The 18,593-nt window shown below is 36.7% G+C and overlaps 1 protein-coding gene across 5 annotated transcripts in view; it reads right to left on the bottom strand.

The window, feature by feature from the left end:
* The window catches only part of REEP3 (receptor accessory protein 3), a 98,734-nt gene that overhangs the window by 34,438 nt on the left and 45,703 nt on the right, over positions 1-18,593 (bottom strand). For 4 of the 5 annotated variants that reach the window (XM_024115689.1, XM_024115690.2, XM_028482036.2 and 1 more), the window contains exon 2: positions 14,157-14,229. The exons of the other annotated variant lie outside the window; for it this stretch is intronic. In XM_024115689.1, the coding sequence (XP_023971457.1) occupies positions 14,157-14,229 (73 nt within the window). The remainder of the gene's footprint in view (positions 1-14,156; positions 14,230-18,593) is intronic. 5 annotated transcript variants of the gene reach the window in all.

Genomic DNA, 18,593 nt, shown 5'->3' with positions numbered 1-18,593 from the left:
AGTGGTTGAGAGTCTGCCTGCCGATGCAGGGGACACGGGTTCGTGTCCCGGTCCGGGAGGATCCCACATGCGGCGGAGCGGCTGGACCCGTGAGCCATGGCCGCTGAGCCTGCGCGTCAGGAGCCTGTGCTCCGCAACGGGAGAGGCCACAGCGGTGAGAGGCCCGCGTACCACACACACACACACAAAAAACCAAAAAAAAAAGGAGTAAATCTAAATCTGCCTCCTACAGAGAGAAAGTAAGAACATTGATGAGTAGGCTGAAATTATAGTCAAACAACATGTCATTGGCAAAAACGTCCTTAATTGGTTCTAATAATTTATTCTGACAATCTTCTTAAGAAGAATATAACATAATAAAACTGAATTAGATTTTCACTTAAAAGATTTTCACTTAAAAGATGCTATTGAAAACCTCTGGAAGTTAATATAATATTTTAAAATAAAATTACTCAACTCAATCTACTTTGGTGACTTTTCAAGACCTTTTGATGAATTTTTTCATTTTACCTGCAGAGTTTGGATCTGTGGTTTAAAAAAAAAGGAATCAGTCTATATTTATCCTGATAGACAAGAGATAGACAAAATTTCATATATTTGTATAATTCAATATATTTTAAATTTTTACAGTTTTTCAGAAGAACTTCATCTTTTTACAATCTCTTACATTTCTGAAGTAACATCTCTCTCATGAGCTTTTAAAATTACATGAGGTTTTCTGAAAGATTTTATTTTTCTTACTTAGCTAAAATCTAGCTAAGTAAATCTAGGGACAGCTCTAGCTTTTGTATTTTTAGGAGGACCTTTCACAGTGTGATGGCAATCTGGCTGACAATCTGATTATTACAGCTGTAGTTGGTGAAGCACTATATTACTAAAACTACATAATGGGAAGATGATGTACATATCTGAACATTCCACAGGTAGATCCTGGTGTTGTGTAAAAGAGGAAACTTCTCTGCTTAAATAATGTAAACTTTAGCTGAAAAGGAAAAATAAAGAATAGGTATATCCTACGTTACTAGAAAACATTCCATTTTAATTTTATTTACTTATTTTTTAAAATTAATTTTTATTGGGGGATAGTTGCTTTACAACGTTGTGTTAGCATCTACCGCACAGCAAAATGAATCAGCCATACATATACATATATCCCCTCGACTTAGGACACTACAGTGCATTAAGGAGAGTTCCCTGTGCTATAGTATGTTCCCATCAGTTGTCTATTTTATACATAGTATCAATAGTGTATATGTGTCACTCCCAATCTCCCAATTCCTCCCACCCCACCCCTTTCCCCCTTCATATCCATACATTTGTTTTTTACATCTGTGTCTCTATTTCTGCTTGGCAGTTAAGGTCATCTATACCATTTTTCTAGATTCTACATACATGTGTTAATACACTATATTTGTTTTTCTCTTTCTGACTTACTTCACTCTGTATGACACTCTCTAGGTCCAAAAATAATTTATTCTCAAATTTTAGAAAGAACTATATTATGCATTCATGTAAAGCCCTCCATTATACAGTCTTAATTTTCTGTCACTTAAGTTTAGCATTGCTTGCTTAAACCCTTTCTTGTTTATTTTGTCAATCCTTTTTCTACTCTTCTCCATACCTTAAGCTATTTCAAGTGTTTATCTTATTAGACTCATTGAAGGGAACAACTCTTAGATATTGTAATTCTCTTGGTTTTGTTTTTATTTTTATTTCTGCTTTTTTATTGCTTCATTCATCCTACTTTCTTTACAGATTCCTTTAATTCTGATATTCTTCTAGCTTTGTGAGTTGAATGTTTCATTATTCTTCCCTCCTGTTCAAAATAAAGGCGTTTAAAGCTATTACATTGAAGAATATAAATTGTAATATGTATTACTATCATTTTTATTTTTGAATTCGTCTAGTACTGCACTTTTGAACTTCTCTTGTACTCATTATTTCTCCCTTTTGGAACTTATTGGGGGTTTTCTTCAAAGTAGTGAGGTAATAGTTTCTGAACAGATATGGGGGAGGCAGAACATTGGCTGCTTCTGAACACAGTTCTCCTGCAGAGAAGGTGGTGGCAGTTGAGTTTTTTGGTTGCTGTAGCTTTTATGATTTTAAGCTGTTCCATCACTAGGGATTAGGGTGGAGGTGGCTAGGTCTCCCTCCAATTTACTGCTTAACAACATTTCCTTTAATGGAAACAACGGTTTCTGTCCCTGTTTTTAAAAATCTATTGCCATTGGCACTACAGTTAGTAAAATTCTTCCTAGATATTAGCAAAAGCCTGACTTAGCCTGTTAGGTTTAAATGTTACCATGAGAAGTTTTTTCTTTCCGTAGGTTTTGCTAAGCATTTCCATTGGAAGCTAGAAAAGGACAAGACAGCTGTGGTTGGCTAGCTCCATCTTAGTGTGAAAATTGTTGGAATGCTTTCAATTTACTTCCTAAAGGTCAAGGGGTACTCTAATTCATATTTTAAAATTTTAGCTGCTTTTTTTTTTTTTTTTTTTTTTTGGCCAACCAGGGATCGAACCCAGGCCCCCAGCAGTGGAAGCACAGTCCTAACCACTGGCCTGCCAGGGAATTCCCCACATTTTAAAATTTTAGAAGGAACTGTGTTAGGCTTTCATTTAACACCCCCCAATTATATAACCTTAATTCAAATTTAACACTTGTTTCCTGAAGTGGATCCACTGTAATGATCCTAAGATGATCATGAAGAAATTGTTTTTAGAAGACATAAGGAAGAGTAAAGTCACTTGATAATTATAACAGCATCAATTACTGCAAGCAGTGAAGTTACATACTAACATGCACTATGTGTAAAATACGTAAACCCAACAGAAAAAAATTAAGTTTACAAAGCATACTCATCACCTACTTTAAGTAAATGTACGTTGATTTAATGATAGTTCATTAAAGAATAATGAACTATCCCAAGTGATTTTTTTAACTGTCTCAAGTAGAAACTGTGATTTTATCACAACTTGATTTGTGAACAATGATAACTCAAAACAAGATATACATGTATTCATTGCATGTCAGCTAAAATTGAATTTTAAAATTGTCAAGGATTGAAAAAAATGATAATATGTATTACTACTTTAAACCTATCTCCTATGCGAACACATTTTAAAAACCAATGTTAATGGTAAAACAAGTCTTATTTGATATTACAGTATAAATCAAACACAAGTATACCACTCACAAAGTCAATGTGGAAATATGGGTAAAGATAGTAGAATGAATACACACATTTAATTGCACTCCCCACCACAAATCTCTTTAAAGCAACAGTAAAGTGATTTTTCAAAAACACTTACATCCAGAAAAATATAGAAGAGAAGGGAGCATCAACATTTTTGGACCCAAGAAGGAAATGGTTGAGTAGTAACTGACTCAGGAGACCTGAGAAAACTGAATAATAAGTGGACAGTAGGTAAAGCTGAGAAGCAGCCCAACTTTACACTGCAGAGCTTCCCAAAGGCTCAAAAATTGGTAACACAATTCTTGGCAAAAAAGGCAAAAGAAGGATGGCTGTAAGGAGACCTGTAAGGAGCAGATGGGCCCCTAGACGTCCTCCCTCTTCAGCCGTGTGGTGATGTCCCTCCCTCCCCTAGCAGGACCCTGAGGCTTATTCTCTGGAAAGGGTGAATCAGAGGATCGCTGGATTTGCAAATCTCTGGCACAGCTGAGAGTAGGGCTACTAGGGATTAAGTAAAAGTTTATAAAATACTGAGGGCCCCCAACCCTTATTTTCCCACCAGAATGCCAGCAACCAAGTACCTTTCAGAATGGAAGAGTCTTCTCTGGAGAATCTGCCTGGCACAAAAGAAAACACCTAAAGATATAGACATTGATAATTTTTTAAGGAAATGATTGTTATGGGTTGAGATGTGTCCCCCAGAAAGATATGTTGAAGTCTGTTATAGACTGAATTCTGTCCCCCTAAAATTCACAGGTTGAAGCCCTAACCCCCAGAGTAACTGTATTTGGAGACAGGAACTTTAAGGAGGTGATTAAGATTACATGAGGTCGTAAGAATGGGGCCCTAATTCAATAGAACTAGTGTCCTTATAAGAAAAGTAACAGATACCAGAGATATCTCTCTCCATGCATGCACAGAGGAAAGGTCATATGAGGACACAGAGAGAAGGTCTATAAGCTTCCTTGAGACGTCACCAAAAACCAACCCTGATGGCACCTTAATCTTGGATTTGCAGCCTACAGAATTGTGAGAAAATAAATTTATGTTGTTGAAGCTTTTCGGTATGTAGCATTTAGTTATGGTAGCCTGAGAAGGCTAATACAAAGTTCTAACCCTCAGAATGTGACCTCATTTGGAAATAGGGTCACTGAAGATATAGTTAGTTAGGATGAGGTCATACTGGGGTATGGTAGTCCCTTAACCCAGTATGACTGGTGTCCTTAAAAGAGGAAGAAGAGAGACTCAGAGACAAAGACACAGGAGGGGAGAACATCATATGATAATAGAGGCAGAGACTGAAGTGGAGCAGCTGAAAGATAAGGAGCACCAAGGACTGTTGGCAACCACCAGAAGCTAGAAACAGGCAAGAAAGGATTCTCAACAGGTTTCAGAGGGAATGTGGCCCTGTCCACATCCAGTCACCAGAACGGTGAGACAATAAATTTCTATTGTTTTAAGACACTCAGTTTGTGGCACTTCCTTATGGCAGTCCTAGGAACAAATTTAATTCCCTAGTCAGATCACCTTGTAGTGAAGATCACATTCAGCAAGCCTCTGCATGGGTATAGGACTTCAAATCAGCTTTCCATTATAATACTCAAATATGAGCAGAGAACCAAGGATCATCCAACATTTGAGAAAATCATACATGAAAAACAGGGATTGAAACAAACAAAAAAAACAGAATTCAAAGGACAGAGACTGTAGAAAGAACACGTCTAAAAAGAAATCATTCATATCCTCAGACAAAAAGGAAGTTATTTTAAACAAAATAAGAATAGGGCGCTATTGAAAAAGGGAACATTCAGATAATAAAAGGAGCTCTTAGAAATTAAACACATAAGAGAAGATAAAATTGAGGAACTCTACCATAAAATAGAGCAAAAAAGAAAAAGATAGGAAAGAGAAGAAAAAAAGATAAAAAAATTAGAGAATCAGTCCAAATGGCTTTCTAACTGAATAAAAGGAATCCCACATAGAACAAATAGTGAAAATGAAGTAGAGAAAATCATAAAGAAATAATTTTAACCAAATTTCCCAGAGCTGAAAAACAAAGGATTCCCAGATTAAAAGAGACTACTGAGGGTTTAGCAAAATTGATTATAATTGGCTCACACTGAGGCATGTCATCATGAAATTTTAAAACAATGGGGACATAGAAAAGATCCCACAAGCAGGTAAGAATCAGAATGCCTTCAGAGGTCTGCACAGCAATACAAGAAGCTAAAAGACAAAATTCTGAAGGAAATTCTGAAGGAGAATTATTTCCAGCCTATCATCTCAAAAAAAATCTACCTCTCAAAAAGCCTTCTCAGGAAGAAGGCATTGCATCAAAATGAGGAAGTAAAATAAGAAAGAGGAAAACAGGAGATTAAGAAATCTGAGGATCTAAGACAAGAGCCAGTCCAGAGGGCTTCCCTGGTGGCGCAGTGGTTGAGAATCTGCCTGCCAATGCAGGGGACATGGGTTCAAGCCCTGGTCCAGGAAGATCCCACATGCCGCGGGGCAACTGGGCCCGTGCGTCACAACTACTGAGCCTGCGCTCTAGAGCCCATGAGCCACAACTACTGAGCCTGCGCTCTAGAGCCCATGAGCCACAACTACTGAGCCTGCACGTCTGGAGCTTGTGCTCCATAACAAGAAAGGCTGTGACAGTGAGAGGCCCGCGCACTGTGATGAAGAGTGGCCGCTGCTCGCCGCAACTAGAGAAAGCCCACGCACAGAAACGAAGACCCAACACAGCCAAAAATAAATAAATAAGTAAAATTAAAAAAAAAAAGAGCCAGTCCAGAATATCTAACGGATGAGAATGCACTGAGAAGAAATTCACACAACTGTCACAGAGTTTGGGTCTAAATTTGCAATGAGAACAGAAGATACCAAAGAAGTGAACGAAACAAAAAAAACAAGACAATACCAGGGAAAACAAACTATTGGGCAGAAAAAGAATGGTCACGGTAGGATACTATAGGGATCAGATGCAAATAGTGTTTACATCGTGAAAAATCTTACATAACAGGTACTGATTTAAATGCTTTGTGTTCATTAACTCATATAATCCTCACAACCATGTGAGGAGGTAAGTACTACTACTGTTCTCATTTTCCAGATAAGGAAATTGAGGCAAAAAAATAACTTGTTCAGGGACTTCCCTGGTGGTCCAGTGGTTAAGAATCTGCCTTCCAATGCAGGGGACGTGGGTTCAATCCCTGGTCAGGGAACTGAGATCCCACATGACGCGGATCAACTAAGCCCGCACGCTCTAGAGCCCGCGTGCCATAACTACTGAGCCTGTGTGCTCTGGAGCCTGCTTGCCACAACTAGAGAGAAGCCCGCGTGCTGCAATGAAGATCCCGCATGCCACACCTAAGACCCAATACAGCCAAATAAATAAATAAATAAATAAATAAATAATAACTTGTTTAAAGATACAGCTAGTAAGGGATATGGCCAAGATGATAAGACAAGCAGCCTGGTTCTAGATGGTTCTTTATATTCTGTTGCTTCTTTCTAACTTAGCCTCAATAATGTAAAGACTGAATACTGATCCAACCCAAATTACAACCTAATGACACTGGGAGGCTACAGGGAAATTATGCAAGTATACAGTGACATTGGGTACCTACTAAATCATCTTTAATAGAAGGAAGTCAACTGATGAGATCCCTCTGAAAAATTAAGAAGCAGCAATATGAGCATGTATTTAGATGTGGAAATAAATACTAAAGCATCTGGATAAAAGAATTGAAAGTAGTTGCCTCTAGAGTTAGAAATAGGCATGAGGAGGGTGGGGAACTGCTGTTTTTCATAATAAGCCTTGGACAACTGTTTGATTTAAAAATTATAAATAAGTACAGCTTTGATAAAAGCAAAAACTAAATTAAAAGTAGATCAGGACTTCCCTGGTTGCACAGTGGTTAAGAATCTGCCTGCCAGTGCAGGGGACATGGGTTCGAGCCCTGGTCCGGGAAGATCCCGCATGCCATGGAGCAACTAAGCCCGTGTGCCACAACTACTGAGCCTGCGTGCCACAACTACTGAAGCCCACATGCCTAAAGCCCGTGCTCTGCAACAAGAGAAGCAACCCAGTGAGATGCCCGCGAACTGCAACGAAGAGTAGCCCCCGCTCGCCGCAACTAGAGAAAGCCCGCGCGCAGCAACAAAGACCTAAGGCAGCCAAAAATAAAAATAAATTAATTAAAAAAAAATAGATCAGAAAAGAAAATAAACAGATAGCAATGTGGCCTGACAAAACTAATTTTCAAAAAATTAAAAAAAAAATCCCCCTTTAATCAGTAAGTTAATCTTTACACTTCCCAAATTATTAAAACCTTTCAATCAAATGAGTATTTTTAATCCAAAATATGAAAAGATGCCTGGGGAGCACTTTTGACAATAAAGAATAGTTCTTTACTATGTTTTTTCACTATGTTTCTTCCCTTATAACTAGTAGACAAACTTCTATCTAGTAGACAGAATTAGTAGACAACTTCAGATTTTACCAACTGACAAGAACTGTAGAACTAACATGTAGCATATTTGTTCACTTTCATATCACCCAAATATTCAGTCACAAATTAGGTCACTTTCAAAAGCCAAGTCAACAGTGTTTTAGAGGGCCTTTAAAAAAGTAATCTCCCAGAGTTTTCCCTGTTCTTTGTTCTTGCTCATAGTAAATCTCAGGACCAAATGTCTGATTTTGATTTGTAAGTGCTTTTAGCCAGTCTTTTTCATTGCCACTTTCTCCAGCATTCTTAGAGTAAGAACACTGTTTTCCTAGAAAAGTGACAGCAATTATACACGACTTGGAAGTAAACACTCTATTTTCAAGTCATGAGATGGTATAAGCTTGAAAAAATTTGCAAAACCATTCTAATTCTTCAGTGAGTTTACATTTCAATTACTGCAAGACTGAAAGACTTTAAGTAGGCCATATCAGCCACACTATACAGGAAATTATATCCTAGGAAAGCTCCCTTTTAAAAATAGGCAAAGGAAGAAAGGAAGGTTGCCAAAATACACAGCACTTTCCATTTGTTTTGATTTGAATACAGCATCTGTTTTATCAGGTGCAATCTACTATTTGCAGGCTTAAGGGGAATGGTAGTAGTTAGGGTTTGAAGAAGTAAATTAATAAAAAATGTTTGCTTTCTGAAAATAATTTTGAAGTAGATATCAGTAGAATTTAGGTAACAACCAAACATGACAAAGTAACTGGGTTTAGGGATAAGTCAGATTGGACTGTGTACTACTTAACCCAGTAGAATCAAAGCTGAGAAACTAGACTAATCCACTTAAGAAATGTACATGCTCTTGAAACACTATTTAATATTTTTTATATACTTAGAAGTCAACTCTTCTTTCTTTTTTTTATTCACTCATTAAAAAAATATTGAGTACCTACTATGTAACATGTACTGTTCTAGGTACAGGAATATAGCAATTAACAAAGCAACAAAACTCTCTATGGAGCTTATCTGGTGGGGAAGACAAACACAAACACATATAAAAAATACAATACAGATAGTATAAAAGACTATTAAAAATATAACAGGGGAATTTGAAGAAGGTTAATTTTACTAAGAAACTACCATATGCAAAGCAAATTTGGATGGGATTACCATACAAGAGAACTTTGTGAGAACAGAGTTTTGATAAAACTTCTGTAAGTCAGAGGTAAAACTGGATGACTAAGTTTAGGTGAGACTCAGCAAGAAAATGATATTCAAAATTTTTGTCGGCCAAAAAAAAAAAAACAAAAAAACACCAGACCATCCAGAAAAAGATTTGCTACCTTTAGTAAAACACTTAAAAAAAATTTTTTTTTGTCGGAAGTAAATTTAGGTTGGAAATATTTAAAGAACGGCCAAGACTATACAGAACTTTCAAAAACTTCTCATTTCGTCTTTAACCATTTTGATCACGGTTGATTTAGCTGCTTATGGGTCCTGCCCTACCTAGTACTGGTTAAGCTGCCTCACTGCTCTTAGAAAATATCCATATAATTGTGGACCCTGAAGATCTACCTCGGAAGTAACCAGAGGCATATTCACTGTCTGGTTGCGAAAGCTCTTTCAACTTTTTCGTGAAGATAGAATCCTCATTTATTTTTCTAATCTGGTACCATTCCTGCCTTAATGATCCCTGTGACTCTGGGCAAGTTAATTCATTTCCCTGAGCCTATAATATTCTAATATTCCTTACTATTTTATAGAGTTGTAGTGAGGGCCAGTGAGATATTGTAGTATGCAGAATAATGTCCCCCTCCCCCAAAGATGCCCACGTCTTAAGCCCTGGAACCTGTGACTATGTCAGGTTGTGTGTTAAAGGAGAAATCAGGCTGCAGTTGGAATTCAGGTTTGCTAATCAGCTGACCTTCAGACTGGGAGAGGAGCCTGGATTACTCAGGTGAATCCAGTGTAGTCACGAGAGTCTGTATAAGTGGAACAGGAAGGCAGAAGGGAGAACCAGAGAGTTGGCAGCTTGAGAAGGTCTCAGTCAAGTGTTCCTGGCTTTGAAGATGGAGGAATACAGCCATAAGCCAAGGAGTGTGGGCAGCCTGTAGAAGCTAGCAAAGATAAGGAAACTGATTTTCCCCTGTAGCCTCACCAAGGAATGTAGCTGTGGATCCATTTCAGATTTTTGACCTCAGAGACTGTAAGAGAATACACTTGTGTTGGTTTAAGCCAGTAAGTGTGTGGTAACTGTTATAGTAGCAATTGGAAACAATAATATACAAAAATATTTTGAAATTGGTAGAAAATTATATAAATGTAAGATGTTATCTTTCTAGTATTATATCTGCTTAGTCTCTTCAGCAGACTTGATGGCAGACAACTTGGTCACCAGGAGGTCTCTAGAGCTGTATCAAATTTCCTTGTCAAAAGCAGATTCCTGCCTTTCCTGTTTCGGTGCCTATTTTTGCCGCTCGCTCTAGATCTTGTTTAATTTGTGAAGCAGAGTTGATTACCATGTAATAATCAAACCAATGCCAGCCACCTGCCTTTCTAGTTGCCTAGTTTCTCTTCAATGACTCATGATTCTGATATTCCCAAAGGGATGGTTAAGAAAACTTTTTCCAATAATAGCATTTAAGTCTCAGCAGTTACATCTTGGGGTTGAATCCCTTACTGAGGAGAGCTTTGCACAGGGGAACACCTGGACATTCCTAGAAGCTTTAGCTCCTTGATGTTCTTTCCAAGATAATTAAGACTTCCAGATACCCTGGTTAATATTGTTCAAAAATGCTAAAAACTTCCTTAAAAAATGGAAAAGAACAGGCTATAGACAAAAAAGGCTTTTAAATGACCCTAAGTGATATAATAATGCTCTGGGGCTGGAATAGGAAAGAGATACTAGAAATCTTAATGATATAAGGTTAGAAAAAAAAATTCCCTTCTTGATTTTGCTCCATAGCAGTGTCAACAACAAATTGGCACTTGCCAACAAAAAAAGAAAACTTTTTCCAGAGTTGTAATACTGTAGCAAAATCATGTATAGATAATTCTTAACTTTGTTTATGAGTTATTCTGTAAAAGCTGTGCAAGGCAATAGATGAAGTATATCTCCAAATAAGCATATATGCAGATATGTATGTATATCAGTACATGTCAAGTCTTATAGTTTTTCCATCAGTTTGAATAAGAATGTTAATAGATTCTCTTCCATAGGTTAATCTTTAACTTATGAAGCAGAATTAAAATTTCAGGGTTAGGGGGCTTCCCTGGTGGCGCAGTGGTTAAGAATCCGCCTGCTAATGCAGGGGACACAAGTTCAAGCCCTGCTCCAGGAAGATCCCACATGCTGCGGAGCAACTAAGCCTGTGTGCCACAACTACTGAGCCTGCGCTCTAGAGCCTGAGAGCCACAACTACTGAAGCCCGTGTGCCACAACTACTGAAGCCCGTGTGCCTAGAGCCCGTGCTCCGCAACGAGAAGCAACCGCAATAAGAAGCCCATGCACGACAACGAAGAGGTGCCCCTGCTCTCAGCAACTAGAGAAAACCCACGTGCAGCAGTGAAGATCCAATGCAGCCAAAAATTAAATAAATGAATAAATAAATTTAAAAAAATTTTCAGGGTTAGACCATTCTTATTAATCCCAAATTTATCGAATAACCTAGTAATAAAAATTTATAGACTAATCTAGTAATAAAAATTGAGTGTTGCATTAAGGGATAAAACTCACAAATCCATGTTTTTAAGTCCTTAAAAGTTAACATTGATAAAGTTAAATTGATGCATAGTAAGAAACAGACTAATTTTTATAATGGTTCTTAGACCAATACCTAAATAACATCATATTTTCTGCCCTTTTAGCATTAATTAACACAAAACGGGTCTGTTTCTTTTTATTATAATTTGTTATGAATACCTTTATATTTCTTCTTGTTAACTTACCTTTTATTTTAGGGGATGGTATTTGTGTGCCTGCTGATAATGCCCTTATATTATTAGAGCTTCATTTTCAACTTGTACTTAACTTTTTTTCCTAACAAAAACATTGCACATTTGGGAAGGAAGATAGGAGAATACCTCAAGCAGAAATATGTACACAAAGACACACAGAGGCTTACCAGTTATTGTTTACCCTGGGTGTATAATACTTTATAGGTAAGATGGACCCAGAGTTGAGAAACATATCACCATGTACTTCAACTATATAATTAATTAGGTTCAGAAAAAGGATCTCATTTAATAACAGTATCATAAACATTTCAAATAAGGTATTGGCCAATACAATTATTAAGTACTAGCCAGTTGTATACTCCCAGCTCATATTTTCATGGTGTTTGGAAATGAAGAGCAACTCTTATTTTTATCTTTCAAAAGAGAGTTCCAATTAAATTCAAATATGACGCCATAAGGCAAAGTGTTGTCTATGGACTAGTGCAAGGCTGTGAATTGTTGCTGTTTTGCTTTAAATACAAAATTGTCAGTAATTTCAGGTCTACTGAATCTAACAATAAAAAAAAGTTGGGGTTGTATTTCGTATGTTCTTGCGGTTTCGTTTCATTTTTCTAGTAATTACTTTTTAATTTTATTTTAAAAAGTATTTGTCTATGACTTAATGGAAATTATTTAAAAAGAAAACAAAAAATCCCAAACTGGTCCTATACCACAGGTAGCTTGAGAAGCACTGTTAACTGAAGAAACTTGCTTGTTTCTAAAAACTAAAGTATGCCAGTACCATAAAACAATATTTGAAGAATTTATGATGATATATATTAATACATGGCCTTTCAAGCCATTAATAATTACTTTAAATTACTAGGACTTAATGTGGTTCCATCTCTTAACACTGCACCAATCTTAGGTCCAAGAGATAAATATATATATTAAAAGGACAGAAAAATTTCAGAGCTCAACTGAATAACCTGTCTACCTCTGCTAGGTATATTCCACCACTCTAATTAATTTGTATATACTTCACTTCAAAATTAGTTTTATACAGAAGATAAAAAGTGAGTATAAATGTTCAATAGGATGGGTTAGCTATAAAGGTTTCAGAGCCTCCCCCTACTCAAAAAACAAGAACAAACTACCCTGAACAAATAGAATAAAGAATATGTTCTCTGGTCATTTGATAAGTTGGATGACAAGGCTACCATCCAAGATCCCTTGTAAAGAACCATGGCTACATATCCAAGAGAACTGAAATTAGGTACTCAAACAAAGCCTTGTACACAAATGTTTATAGCAGCACTATTCATAATACTAAAAAGCTGGAAACAATGCAGATGTCTGTCAATGGATAAATAGAGAAACAAAATGTTCTATGTGTATACAGTTTAACTCAGCCATAAAAAGGAATGAAATAATGATACATGATATAATGTGGATGAATCTTGAAAACATTATCCTAGGTAAAAAGAAGCCAGACACAAAAGGTCACATATTATATGATTCAGTTTATATGAAATACCCAGAATCCACACAAACAAAGCAGATTGGTGGTGGCTAGGGGCTGGGGGCTGGGGGCAGTGTGACGAGTAACTGCTTAACGGGTATGTTGTTTTACTTTGGAGTGATGAAAAATCTTTTGGAAGTAGATAGAAGTAGTGTTTGCACAAGATTGTGAACGTAGTGAATGCCACCAATTGTTCACTATGAAATGGTTAGTTTCATGTTACCTGAATGTCACCTCAACTAAAAAAAGAACCACAGCTACTGATGTGCAGTTCTCAGTATTGACTGCTTACCCCCGTTGATTAACCACTAATAAGCTATGCTTTTGCTATTCTCTGAAAATTCCCTTCATCACAAATAGTAAACTTATGCCAGGATTTATAGGTGGGGAAGCCCATTTACCACTGAACATTATGGATAAAACTGGTAGGGAGAACTTACAGAAATGTGTACATAAATGAATGAATAATAAAGAAAGGAAGAAAATTTTAAAAATTAGTGAAATTTAAAAAAAACAGTTAAGGAATGGGGAAGAGGAAAGTAAAAGGGAAAAGAAACATTGATGACTGAAGAGGAAATCATTACAAATATAGTATGATTCAAGAGGACAAAAGATTGTAATTGTCAGTAGTCATGAGGTATCTATGTATTTAAATCAATTAGAAAGGGTCAAAACAACTATAAAGGAAGAAAAAAGGTTTTGGGACCAGAGAGATATTCCTGGTGTATCTATCCATTTATAAGACTAAAAAACAGACAATTTCCCAACCTCTTATTTTACTGGGACTTAAAGTCTAAATGAATAAGAGATCCAATTACTCATTTGGGGATCATACTTATTTAAATGCCAACTGACAGCAAACTATTTTTGAAACTCCACTTTGCAATTGTATTCAAAATTAGTTTAAAAAAAAGACTAACTTTATTACATTTATATCACATTTTTAACCCAAAACATTATTCCAGCTGTTTCTAAAATAATGGCAGTTTTTCTAGTCTTGTATATAATGGATACATTCAACTAGAATTGATCACTCACAAAACTATACTTACATATTCCTTCACATTTTTTGTTTTCACAGCTTTGTATGAATAATATGCAGGATAAAGCATTCCAAACACCAACCTAAAAGTAAAAAGTACAAGAGGACTAATCAAACATAATAATGCTTTTAACAGCTCATGAAAATTTCACCTAATAGAAAAGTAGAAAGTACATGGAGAACATATGACAGTGTAAATGTGTATGAAAACTTGTGTATAAACTAAATCCACTCAGAAAAGCAAACTAAAAATACAATTTTTGTTAAACAAAAAGACGGTTTCAATATTCTAGGTAGTTTCATGGAAAAAAAGATTTATTTTTAAAAACTGCCATTTAAAATCTTTTTTACTAATTACAAAAATATTCTGTAGATCCTTGAACATTTGGAAAATGTACAAAAGTGCCAAAAGAATAAAATTTGCCCCAACGCTACCAGTCAGAAATAACCACAGGCAACACTTTACTGTATGCAAATCCTACTTTTTATCCATGTGTAGTGTACCTAAAACATAACATGCATGCACACACACACATAATTTGGGGTAATGGAAAAAGTGGCCCTTCACTCCATTGGTTTGAGAAGCACTGATTTCTAATTATGACAGTGCTGTGAAACAATACTTGATACATTTATTACAATATATCTTAAAATAACTTAAATTTTTTTTATTGGAGTATAGTTGATTTACAATGTTGTGTTAACTTCAGGTGTACAGCGAAGTGAATCAGTTATACATATACATATATCCACTCTTTTTTAGATTCTTTTCCCATAGAGGTCATTTCAGAGTATTGAGTAGAATTCCCTGTGCTATACACTAGGTCCTTATTAGTTATGTATTTTATATATAGTAGTGTGTATATGTCAATCCCAATCTCTCGTTTTATTCCTCCCCCCTTACCCTCTGGTAACCACAGTTTGTTTTCTACATTTGTAACTCTATTTCTATTTTGTAGATAAGTTCATTTGTATCTTTTTTTTAGATTCCCCATATATGTGATATCACATGATATTTGGCTTTCTCTGTCTGACTTACTTAACTCACTATGACAATCTCTAGGTCCATCCATGTTGCTGCAAATGGCATTATTTCCTTCTTTTTATGGCTCAGTAATATTCCATTGTGTTCTATATATATATATACACACACACACACACACACACACACACCACATCTTTATCCATTCTAAAGTAACTAACTCTTAAAGCATTTATAAAATGACAATCACTAATAGGACTTAATTTAATGCTCTCTGTTACAATTATTTCACCAAATTCCAGATCCAAGAGGGTGTGTGTGTGTGTGTGTGTGTGTGTGTGTGTGTGTGTGTGTCAGATACAGAAATGGCATGACACAGTATATATGGTTTACAACTGGCATTTTCACATAACATCATGGAATTTTTTGTCTTCAAATATTAGTCTACAGTATTAATACCTTCATTACATTCCACATTGAGATTCACATAATTTATTTAAACAGTCCCATATTTATAGGCTTTTGGTTAATTTCCAGATTTTTGCTATTGCACATAATACTGTGAAAAACGTTCCTATGCACACTGATATACACTTCCTGGTTGCGATATTGCTGCTTCAAAGGGTACACACATTTCTACTTATTACCAAAAAGGCCCTCCAGAGAAGTAGTTCCACTTTGCATTCCTATACATTGCCAATCGTGTGTGTCGTCATTTAAAAAACGTTTGCCAGCTAAATAGGAGAAAAATAATCGCCTTATATGTTCTAATGTGCATTTCTGAGCACCAGTAAGTATGAGTTTTTCTCAAGTGTTACCTGTTTTTTTGATACATGAGTGTATGATATTCTGTTGTCTACTTTTCTTTCTTTAATCTATTTTTAAAAAGAGTACTTTAGCACAGTTTTATTTTTACAGAAAAGTTGGGAAGATGGTATAGATAATTCCCAATACCCTACACTGAGTTACTCCTATCAATAACACCTTGCATCAGCATGGTACATTTATCATAATTAATAAATCATTATTAATATATTATTAACTAAAGTCCAAACTTTATTCAGATGTCTTTAGTTTTTACCTAGCATCCTTTTTCTGTCCCAGGATCCCATCCAGGATAGCATATTATATTTAGTTGTCTTGCCTCCTTAGGTCCTCTTGGCTGTAAGTTTCTCAGACTTTCCTTGGGAAATGATCTTGATTTTTTTTTATACCATGTGTTTTTTGTTTTGTTTTAATTAATTAATTAGGTTGTGCTGGGCCTTAGTTGCGGCTTGCAGGCTCCTTAGTTGCGGCTTGCAGGCTCCTTAGTTGCAGCAGATGGGCTCCTTTTAGTTGGGGCTCTCCGGCTCCTTAGTTGTGGCATGCAAACTTTTAGTTGAGGCGTGCGTGTGGGATCTAGTTCCCCGACCAGGGATCGAACCCAGGCCTGCTGCATTGGGAGCACAGAGTCTTAACCACTGTGCCACCAGGGAAGTCCCTGATGTTGACAGTTTTGAGGAATATGGGCCAACTATGCTGTAGGAAGCCACTCAACCGGCATTTGTCTGATGTTTTTCTCATGATTAGACTGAGGTGTGGGTTTGGGGGAGGAAGATCACGGAGGCTAAGTTCCATCTCATCATATTAAGGGCACATACTATTAGTATGGCTTATCACTGTTGATGTTAACCTTGACCACCAGGCTGAGGTAGTGTGTGTTAGATTTGGTAACTTTAAGGTTACTCCCACCACCTCCATGCTGTAGCCTTTGGAAGGAAGTCACTATGCACAGGCCCCGCTTGAGTGCGGAGTTGCCCTCTACCTCCTTGAGAGTGGAGGAGCTATAGAAATTATTTGGAATTCTTCTGCACGGGAGATTTGTCTATTCTTCCCCAGTTATTTATTTATTCAATAATGTATTTATGTCAATATGGACTCGTAGGTTTATTTTACACTTTGGATTTTAATCCAATAATACTTTATTTTGTTGCTCAAAAGCTTTGAACATTGGGACATCTTTCGGTTAGTTCCTGTGTCCCTTTGACATACCTCCATAATTGTGAGGGATTTTTTCTTTTTTTTTAGCAATTTGTTACTTTCTGGCACTACATAATGCACCAGTCTCATACTGTGTACTTCCTGTTGCATTCCTAGAATCAGCCACTCCTCCAAGCAGCCTCGGTTCCTTTTATTGGATGATGGTATTTAAGACCCAGATCTGGGTGCTAGGTGTGCTCATTGTTACTACAGTGTTGTTGATTTGAGGCCCTTCTTTGTCTATTTTGTATGTTAGCCAATATTTTTCTAGGTTATTGTTATCTTTCAATTTTGTTTATGAAGTTTGCTGAAATACATACTGTATTATGTTTGCTAGGGCTGCCATAATGAAATATCACAGACTGGATGGTTTAAACAACAGATACTTATTTTCTCATAGTTCTGGAGGCTGGAAGTCCAAGATCAAGGTGTTGGCAAATTTGGTTTTTTCCTGAGGCCTTCCTCCTTGGATTGCAGATGGTCACATTCTCACTGTGTCCTCACATGGTCATACCTTGGTCCATGTGTGTGTCCTAATCTCTTCTTCTTGTAAGAACACCAACCACATTGGATTCAGGCCCACCCTAAATACCTCATTTTAATTTAATTGCCTCTTTATCTCCAAATACAGTCACATTCTGAGATACTGCGGGTTAGGACTTCAACATACAAGTTTTGCGAGGGGGACATAATTCAGCCCTTAACACGTACTGTATATTTAAGAACTTTTACATTAAATAAATGTTTCCATTTATATTAAATAAGCATTCTTACACTAAGAGCAAGTAAATATTTATATCTCTATATAAGAGATAAAGAGAGATTTTTGGTTTACTTACAGATTATTTGGGGGAGGGGGATGGGCTATAAATCCCTGGTGACTTTCGTATCCTTCGCAAAGCTGAACCCTGGGTTTGGGGCTCATGTAACCAGGTTAGAGGAATACCAAGTCTTCTCCTGTTGGGGGTTTTATCCTCACCACCTGGAAGCCACTTGATTAACATTCTCTGCCTTACCTAACGATACAACCCTGTGAATGCTACTTCACCAGAAGCCAATACCCAGACTCTGGATACGAGATTTTTAGCTGTGCCACAGAGCCTAGGGCTTTTCAGTTTAACACAGGCACCCCACAAGGCACAGAGGTTTTCCAGCTTAGTGACTTCTAAGAAAGCGATTTACCTTAGGACCTGAGGTGTAAACAAGAATACGACTCTCAGGTCTGCTATGTGTTCATCCTCACTGCAGACCTAAGGTATAATCCCAAAGTTAGCCACCACAGTTATAGTTTACATATTCAAGTTAGCCATGTCCATCCACTTCGTATTTCCCTTGAGAATTTGGACACAATCAACATATTATCTTCCGTATTCCCATGCAATCAAGTACCGCTGGATTTAAGTTCAACATGAGATTCTCCATCACTATGAGTGTATGGATCTTTGA

This window comes from Physeter macrocephalus, chromosome 20 (genome assembly GCF_002837175.3).
Source record: "Physeter macrocephalus isolate SW-GA chromosome 20, ASM283717v5, whole genome shotgun sequence".
Lineage (NCBI taxonomy): Eukaryota > Metazoa > Chordata > Mammalia > Artiodactyla > Physeteridae > Physeter > Physeter macrocephalus.
Note: the sequence above shows the minus strand (reverse complement) of the source record. Positions and strands in the feature narration are given on the sequence as shown.